Source organism: Cherax quadricarinatus, chromosome 28 (genome assembly GCF_038502225.1).
Source record: "Cherax quadricarinatus isolate ZL_2023a chromosome 28, ASM3850222v1, whole genome shotgun sequence".
NCBI lineage: Eukaryota > Metazoa > Arthropoda > Malacostraca > Decapoda > Parastacidae > Cherax > Cherax quadricarinatus.
The window spans coordinates 7,028,744-7,038,074 of record NC_091319.1 but is presented as its reverse complement, the minus strand read 5'-3'; the positions used below and the strand labels follow the sequence as shown (position 1 = coordinate 7,038,074).

Genomic DNA, 9,331 nt, shown 5'->3' with positions numbered 1-9,331 from the left:
GAATGATTTGCTCTCGCAGATTTGGGATCAATCGCTCTAAAATTTTCCAGATGTACATATAATGTAACTTTCTCGCCTACGTTCCAAGGAGTACAGATCAAGGGATTTCAAACGTCCCTATTAATTAGGTGCTCGACTGAATTTATGCGAGTAGTGAAGGTTCTCTGCACATTCTCTACGTCTGCAGTTTTGTTTGTGTTGAATAGAGCTGTCAGAGTACAGTAGTATTCCAGCCTGGAGAGAACAAGTGATTTGAAGAGTATTATTTACTAGCTTGACATCTCTTGTTTTGAAGATTCTAGTTATCCAGCCTATCATTTTCCTTACGGTTATGACAGTGACAATTTTGTGCTTCTCGAATTGGCATGTTTACTCCCAGGTTTCTCACATTAGTCTTACGCTATGTTGAGTGATATGAGTTTGTTATATACTCCGTTCCTGTCTTTATTTTCCCATTCTTTCCATGACTAACTGAAACTTGTCCTCATTAAACATAATGTTGTCAGAAGTCCACTGGAAGACTGTTTCTATCATCCTGGAGGATTGTTGTGTCTTCTGTGGTAAGTACGTAAGTTCATTTAGACACTGGGACACTACTACAATTATCATACATAGGTTAGTTTAGTAGGTTTATTATACACCCCCATGAATGCCACTCTCATACTGATTCTAGTATCATCTGCACATTATACTGTGTTAGTGTTTGTCGATGATAATAATAATAATAATAATAATAATAATAATAATAATAATAATAATAATAATAATAATTATTATTATTATTATTATTATTATTATTATTACTATTATTATTATTATTATTTGGCGAAGTGCTCTTGATCTACGGAAAAGAGGCAGCTGTCCCTTGGATCAAATGCATCTACCGCCCATTTCTCAGGCGCCCTCATAACCCTTACGGGTTCAGTGCTTCTCCGTGACTATTATACAAAAAAGTAATACGAGTTGAGGCAGGCATGGCGCACCTCACTTGTCTGAGGACCAGCTGATGTAAACAGTGTGGCAGCCATTACTGCTCCAGTGTGTCACTAGCTTCTGTTGCTCCTCCTTTTATACCAGTGTTCTTCTACCACAGTAGACTCTGCGTTCACTATAACACGTTCTTAAAGAACAAGAACAACCACACTAAACATGAACGCGCCGCCCACATTCGAATCATTTCTGCTGTTTGACGGAGAAAAGAAAATTATCAAGGAGGTTGATACGAAGGTAAAGTATTGAAAGGAAAACTTGTAGATGCTTCTAAATGGTTGCAGTATTATTAGTTTCCTCTTCAAAGGGGGTTCTTTGATGCAGGTGATGCTTAATGATCCTTGTTCAGTCGATAGGCTTTAAACCCCATTAGCCAGCCTCTCCTCCCCTTCCTTCAATATAATGTAAACTGTAATTGTGGTATAAGGATCTGTGCTAGAAAAAAATCTTTGTAAAAATTTTTATTTCCAGTAAATATTACAGTAAACAATTGTGAGACTATGACTTGCAGATTTAATGGAAAGCTTCTGGTTATGCAGACAATGTTGAGCAGCTTTCAAATTATGCTAAATCTACAGTACAGTGTTTTATTGTGAGTCACTTTGTGCTGTCCCAAGCTACTATACCTAATATTATTGCATATTAATTCTCTGCTTTCTATTTAGGTACCTAATGCAGCCATCTACACTATCAACAAGGAAGATCACACTCTGGGCAACATGATCCGCATGCAACTTCTCAAAGACCCAAATGTCATGTTTGCTGGTTACAAGAACCCTCATCCCCTCGAACACAAAGTTCTCCTTCGTATTCAGGTATAGTTTGTTGTCTTTCTCGTTGACTAGCTGATGAGGAATTTGTAAATATGGAGATATGGGCCTTGTATGGGTTGAGCAGTGATTTGTTACAGAAAATGTCCAATACTATGTTAGCTTTGTCATGGAGGTAGCTTTTGTGTAAATGGTAAGAAATGTAACCTAATGAAGCCTAACCTAACCTTACTCCATCATTGTTAGATATGGAAATAGGGTATCCTTCTTTGCATTTACTATGATTGGCTAACTGTCATAATTCAATATTAAACATTAACCCTGATGTGCTACACTTGTCAAAATTAATGTACTGTTTTTGCTAATACAGTGGAACCTCAAATATCAAACTTTCTTCGGTCCAGAAGGCTGTTCGAGTGCCTTTACCGAGTGAATTTATTCCCATCAGGAATAATGTAAATTAGATTAGTCCATTTCAGACCCTCAAAAATACACTTATAAAAGCACTTACAAAAATGCACTTACATAATTGGTCGTGTTGGGAGCAGTTCGATTTTTGAGGTTCCACTGTATTTCCCAAAATAACAATGTCCATAACACAAGAATGGAGGAAAACTGCAGCAGTTTTTCTCATCTGTATTTGGGAGGTCCCACTTGTATTAAATCCTTCTCATTCGTGTATTTGTCTAACCTATTTTTGAAGATACCTAGGAGCTTAGTTTCAACAACCCTACTTTGCAGATTGTTCCTCTTGCCAATTCTATTGCTGAACCAGTACATATTTCGTTCGTCCTTTCTGAATTTGAACTTACACAGTTTGAATCCATTATTTTAGCTTCTTTCTTGGTAGATATACTTAATAGCCTATTTGTATCCTTGATTTATGTCCATCTGCCAAAAGTATACTTTGATCATGTCTTCCTTCATTCTATGTCTTTCAAGAGATAGGTTCCGGGCCCTGACTCTGTCTTTGTATTCAAGATTTTTTGCACAGTATATTAATTTTGTCATCTTTCTCTGTATGTTTTCCATTGCATTTATATCCATCCTGTAGTACACCAACTAAAACTAGGCTGCATAATCTGAGGCTTTACTAATGATATGTCAGGCTTCTGGACTGTGGACTCGGTTACTTACACAGCTTGATATAAATCCAAGCATATCATAGCCTTATTATGCACTGTTGTTTTGCTTTCAGATTTCCAAGTCCTTTTCACATTCTGTATGGTAAAGTTCTATATGACTTAGTTTGTAAGTGCAGGGTTATTTACATTCCCAGGGATTAGGACTTAACACTTATCTGCATTGAACTACATCTGCAGGATAGTGATTACTTGTATTTTTAATATATTCATAATTTGCTCTTCACCTTATGTATTCCTTCTGATTTACTAGCATCACTAAGGATAGAGGATAAGATAGCATTACACATTACATCCCCTTTATTAATTCCTGTTATAAATGGAAAACAGGAATTAATAAAGGAGATGTAAATTAGTGTGCTAAAAGTATCTAGCCTAGATAGGACACACAGCAATGGATTTAAGTTGGAAAAATTCAGATTCAGGAAGGATATAGGAAAGCACTGGTTTGGTAATAGAGTTGTGGATGAGTGGAACAAACTCCCGCATACCGTCATAGAAGCTAAGATGTTGTGTAGTTTTAAAAATAGGTTAAATAAATACATGAGTGAGTGTGGAGTGGTGTGAGTTGGACCTGACCAGCTTGTGCTAGTAGGTCAGTCGCTGTACTCCTTCCTTAGTGAATGGGACCTGACCTGACTACCTTAAGGCATTGGCTTAAGCCAGTGAGTGAATTGGACCTGTCTTGCATGGCCAGTATGCCTGTTGCAGTGTTCCTTCTTTCTTATGTTCTTATATGCCCAAGTAAAAATAAATTAACCATATTAAACAAGGACCCCATTGGAATTGAGCCACATTGTTTGAATACTGGGTTATCTTGGGTTTAATTCTACATAAAATAGTTGTAAAATTATGCATGAATCCTAAATAAACACTTATAAGTCAAGTTATTAACCCTTTGACTGTTTTGGTCGTATATATACGTTATACGAGGTACCGTGTTTGACGTATATATACTCGTAAATTCTAGCGGCTTCAAATCAAGCAGGATTAAGGTGGTAGGCCCACATGTGAGAGAATGGGTCTGTGTGGTCAGTGTGCACCATATAAAAAAAATCCTGGAGCACAGTGCATAATGAGAAAAAAAAAACTACGACCATTTTTTTTTTAATTAAAATGCTGACTTTGTGGTCTATTTTCGTATAGTATTTATGGCTGTATTCTCGTTTTCTTGGTCTCATTTGATAGAATGGAAAACATATTATAGACATAGAGGTGATTTTGATTGGTTTTACTGTAAAAAGAACCTGGAAATGGAGCTCAAATTAGGGGAAATGTTTGATTTTTGTCGATGTTTAAAAGTAAACAGATGATGTCATTGTCCAATAAATGTCCAACTAGCCATTCTAATATGCAGTCATGAATGGGTTGACGTTATTTGTACAATTATTACAGTAGTGCAGTAGTCTGCATAACAGTAAATCTTTTATTTTTTGTTTGAATAAAAATTTCAAAATAGAAAGCAAGAGTAATATCAGAGGGGCCTGGAGACATGACTGATGAACAAAGAATATGTTATTTTAGAGCCAGGAATGTCTGCATTGTTCATTCTGGACCTTATTTTGAAATTGTCATATTTTTTAATTTTCATGAAATTGGCCAAATTGCAAAATTCTGAACATGTTATTGGGTAGTTGAAATTGGTAAATGGGCAGTTTCTTGTACTCAGTCGATAGAAAAAATGTTGTTCTAAAGAAATATCTATGAGTTTGGTCGACTGGAACAATGGAATTAGCCGAAAATAGGGCTCAAATTAGGCGAAATCTCCGATTTGTAAATATCGCCGAGGCCGCTAACTTCTCGAGAGCGTAATTCCATCAGTTTTCCATCAAATTTCGTTTTTTTGGTGTCATTACAATTGGGAAAAGATTCTCTATCATTTCATAAGAATTTTTTTTTTTTTTTTTTTTTTTAATTTTGCGACACTAGGAGACACCTCAGGATTGGGGGTTGCGACAGTCAAGGGGTTAAGGGTGCATTGCAAGAACCAGGTTTGTGCTTTAAGTTGAGATCATAAATAGGGGTCAGATATGACCTGCAGGTGAGCCTATCAATTTCCTCTCTATAGTTACTCATGGTGAAATGGAAAAGACTCCTTCCTCTGTAAGCCAAGTGTGTTGTAAGAGGCAACTAAAATACCAGGAGCAAGGGGCTGGTAACCCCTTCTCCTATATAAATTACTAAATTTAAAAAGAAACTTTTCTTTTTCAGGCCACCCTGCCTCAGTAGGAGACAGCCTGTGTTTCAAAAAAAAATTAGTCATGGAAAATATTGACTTACAAAGTGAGCTAACAGCTCAGGTGGTTAAATCTGAATAATATCCTGAAATTGTCAAAATTTCGTTATCATTTTTGAGCTGTTCTCTTGATTTAAGATATGAATGGTGTATCTGAACATTGTATAATGATGTTTGCAAAATGTCAGCAGATGTCGGTTTAGCCATAGTCTCAGATATTGGCATTTAAAAATAACCGAGTCCTGGATGTGGAAAGTTCAGTGCCAGCACTTTGATAGAAGGGTAAGGATGTTGCAGTTCGGAGGGCCTTCTGAACTGTGATGTCATTATGCTTCTGGCCAGGCAGCAATTGAATGAATGGCATTGAATGTTTCTTGTTTCTTTGGGCAGCATACCTCAGTGAGAGATGACTGGTGTGTTATTGAAGAGATGACTGGTGTGTTATTGAAGAGATGACTGGTGTGTTATTGAAGAGATGACTGGTGTGTTATTGAAGAGATGACTGGTGTATTATTGAAGATTTTTTTTTTTTATTATCACACTGGCCGATTCCCACCAAGGCAGGGTGGCCCGAAAAAGAAAAACTTTCACCATCATTCACTCCATCACTGTCTTGCCAGAAGGATGCTTTACACTACAGTTTTTAAACTGCAACATTAACACCCCTCCTTCAGAGTGCAGGCACTGTACTTCCCATCTCCAGGACTCAAGTTCGGCCTGCCGGTTTCCCTGAACCCCTTCATAAATGTTACTTTGCTCACACTCCAACAGCACGTCAAGTATTAAAAACCATTCGTCTCCATTCACTCCTATCAAACACGCTCACGCACGCCTGCTGGAAGTCCAAGCCCCTCGCACACAAAACCTCCTTTACCCCCTCCCTCCAACCTTTCCTAGGCCGACCCCTACCCCGCCTTCCTTCCACTACAGACTGATGCACTCTCGAAGTCATTCTGTTTCGCTCCATTCTCTCTACATGTCCGAACCACCTCAACAACCCTTCCTCAGCCCTCTGGACAACAGTTTTGGTAATCCCGCACCTCCTCCTAACTTCCAAACTACGAATTCTCTGCATTATATTCACACCACACATTGCCCTCAGACATGACATCTCCACTGCCTCCAACCTTCTCCTCGCTGCAACATTCATCTCCCATGCTTCACACCCATATAAGAGTGTTGGTAAAACTATTCTCTCATACATTCCCCTCTTTGCCTCCAAGGACAAAGTTCTTTGTCTCCACAGACTCCTAAGTGCACCACTCACCCTTTTCCCCTCATCAATTCTATGATTCACCTCATCCTTCATAGACCCATCCGCTGACACATCCACTCCCAAATATCTGAATACATTCACCTCCTCCATACTCTCTCCCTCCAATCTGATATCCAATCTTTCATCACCTAATATTTTTGTTATCCTCATAACCTTACTCTTTCCTGTATTCACTTTTAATTTTCTTCTTTTGCACACCCTACCAAATTCATCCACCAATCTCTGCAACTTCTCTTCAGAATCTCCCAAGAGCACAGTGTCATCAGCAAAGAGCAACTGTGACAACTCCCACTTTGTGTGATTCTTTATCTTTTAACTCCACGCCTCTTGTCAAGACCCTCGCATTTACTTCTCTTACAACCCCATCTATAAATATATTAAACAACCACGGTGACATCACACATCCTTGTCTAAGGCCTACTTTTACTGGGAAATAATTTCCCTCTTTCCTATGTACTCTAACTTGAGCCTCACTATCCTTGTAAAAACTCTTCACTGCTTTCAGTAACCTACCTCCTACACCATACACCTGCAACATCTGCAGCATTGCCCCCCTATCCACCCTGTCATACGCCTTTTCCAAATCCATAAATGCCACAAAGACCTCTTTAGCCTTATCTAAATACTGTTCACTTATGTGTTTCACTGTAAACACCTGGTCCACACACCCCCCTACCTTTCCTAAAGCCTCCTTGTTCATCTGCTATCCTATTCTCCGTCTTACTTTTAATTCTTTCAATAATAACTCTACCATACACGTTACCAGGTATACTCAACAGACTTATCCCCCTATAATTTTTGCACTCTCTTTTGTCCCCTTTGCCTTTATACAAAGGAACTATGCATGCTCTCTGCCAATCCCTAGGTACCTTACCCTCTTCCATACATTTATTAAATAATTGCACCAACCACTCCAAAACTATATCCCCACCTGCTTTTAACATTTCTATCTTTATCCCATCAATCCCGGCTGCCTTACCCCCTTTCATTTTACCTACTGCCTCACGAACTTCCCCCACACTCACAACTGGCTCTTCCTCACTCCTACAAGATGTTATTCCTCCTTGCCCTATACACGAAATCACAGCTTCCCTATCTTCATCAACATTTAACAATTCCTCAAAATACTCCCTCCATCTTCCCAATACCTCTAACTCTCCATTTAATAACTCTCCTCTCCTATTTTTAACTGACAAATCCATTTGTTCTCTAGGCTTCCTTAACTTGTTAATCTCACTCCAAAACTTTTTCTTATTTTCAACAAAATTTGTTGATAACATCTCACCCACTCTCTCATTTGCTCTCTTTTTACATTGCTTCACCACTCTCTTAACCTCTCTCTTTTTCTCCATATACTCTTCCCTCCTTGCATCACTTCTACTTTGTAAAAACTTCTCATATGCTAACTTTTTCTCCCTTACTACTCTCTTTACATCATCATTCCACCAATCGCTCCTCTTCCCTCCCACACCCACTTTCCTGTAACCACAAACTTCTGCTGAACACTCTAACACTACATTTTTAAACCTACCCCATACCTCTTCGACCCCATTGCCTATACTCTCATTAGCCCATCTATCCTCCAATAGCTGTTTATATCTTTCCCTAACTGCCTCCTCTTTTAGTTTATAAACCTTCACCTCTCTCTCTCTTCCCTGATGCTTCTATTCTCCTTGTATCCCATCTACCTTTTACTCTCAGTGTAGCTACAACTAGAAAGTGATCTGATATATCTGTGGCCCCTCTATAAACATGTACATCCTGAAGTCTACTCAACAGTCTTTTATCTACCAATACATAATCCAACAAACTACTGTCATTTCGCCCTACATCATATCTTGTATACTTATTTATCCTCTTTTTCTTAAAATATGTATTACCTATAACTAGGTAATTGGATTAATAATATACTAAGCTATATGTATACAAGTAACTTTACAAAAAAAAATATTTAATCTCTCTCTCTCTCTTTTAGACCATAGATGCCAGTTATACGCCACATGATGCCTTCATGAATGCCATCACAGACCTGATCTCCGAACTCTCACTGCTAGAGGAACGATTCAGAGAGGCTATACGAGAAAAGAAGGAAGGTTTTGACTAAGGCACCTTTGTTTTATATTCAGTACTTACTTTTCATTGTCATGCCATTATTTGTTGTCATATTCATTAGACATTGTTTAAACCCTTAGATCAAACATCATTTTCATCAAGTTGGAGTTTCGGGTGTAGAATATCTCATTGTAAAATTATCTTTAGTTTGAAGTGTCTATCTTTGTATCTTCTTGGACAGATCATCTACTGTAATTTGTTTCCAAAAACAAGTGGAAAAAAAATCTTAAATTCCCAGAAATGTAAAAAACATGTTTTAACTAATCTGTACCAAATGTATTAAAATATATTTTTTGACAAATATGGGCCCACTACACATGCAATGTTAGAATTGGTATACGTAGTTACGTACAGTTTTTTCTAATGCGCTATAAACATTTTAAATATTTCATGAAACTTACCAGTAAACAATAATAGTCGGTTAATGGCTTACTCTCAGCAGTCTCCATAATACTGATTATCATAACTTCTGAATATTTTTTCCCTTCTGAGTTTTTGGCCCAAATTTAGGTCAGTTTATTATTGTTACATTGATGAGGGAAGGGAAGGTCAGGTCAGTTTAAAAATTGTTCAAACAAAGAAAATGAATTATCCCTACTTTTGGATTTGCTGATTAGAACTACTAATAGCCAGATAGATATTAGACTTTTCTTTTGGGGTGGATGATATTCTGTAGTTATTTCACCATTTACCATAATATGAATATTTTCCTGATTTTGTATGACTGACTGATAGAAGAAAACTTTGCAGAAAAGATAAAGAACTTTTATTAACATCATTTTTGATAGTTCAGTAAACCCTCAAT

At 37.6% G+C, this 9,331-nt stretch overlaps 1 protein-coding gene across 1 annotated transcript; it reads left to right on the top strand.

Moving 5' to 3' along the window:
• The first annotated feature begins 982 nt into the window (after nucleotides 1-982).
• On the top strand, nucleotides 983-9,289 carry Polr2J (DNA-directed RNA polymerase II subunit RPB11). Its single transcript, XM_053782826.2, has 3 exons — nucleotides 983-1,227; nucleotides 1,656-1,805; nucleotides 8,390-9,289. The coding sequence occupies exons 1-3, from the start codon at nucleotides 1,150-1,152 to the stop codon at nucleotides 8,516-8,518; spliced, it is 357 nt and encodes a 118-aa protein (XP_053638801.1). The 5' UTR covers nucleotides 983-1,149; the 3' UTR covers nucleotides 8,519-9,289.
• The last annotated feature ends 42 nt before the right edge of the window (nucleotides 9,290-9,331 follow it).

Excerpts from the sequence above, each read along its gene's own strand:
- Polr2J (XM_053782826.2), top strand. The coding sequence starts at position 1,150 with ATGAACGCGCCGCCCACATTCGAATCATTTCTGCTGTTTGACGGAGAA. Across the intron at positions 1,228-1,655 it reads TCAAGGAGGTTGATACGAAG|GTACCTAATGCAGCCATCTA; the intron begins GTAAAGTATTGA and ends CTTTCTATTTAG. Across the intron at positions 1,806-8,389 it reads AAGTTCTCCTTCGTATTCAG|ACCATAGATGCCAGTTATAC; the intron begins GTATAGTTTGTT and ends TCTCTCTTTTAG.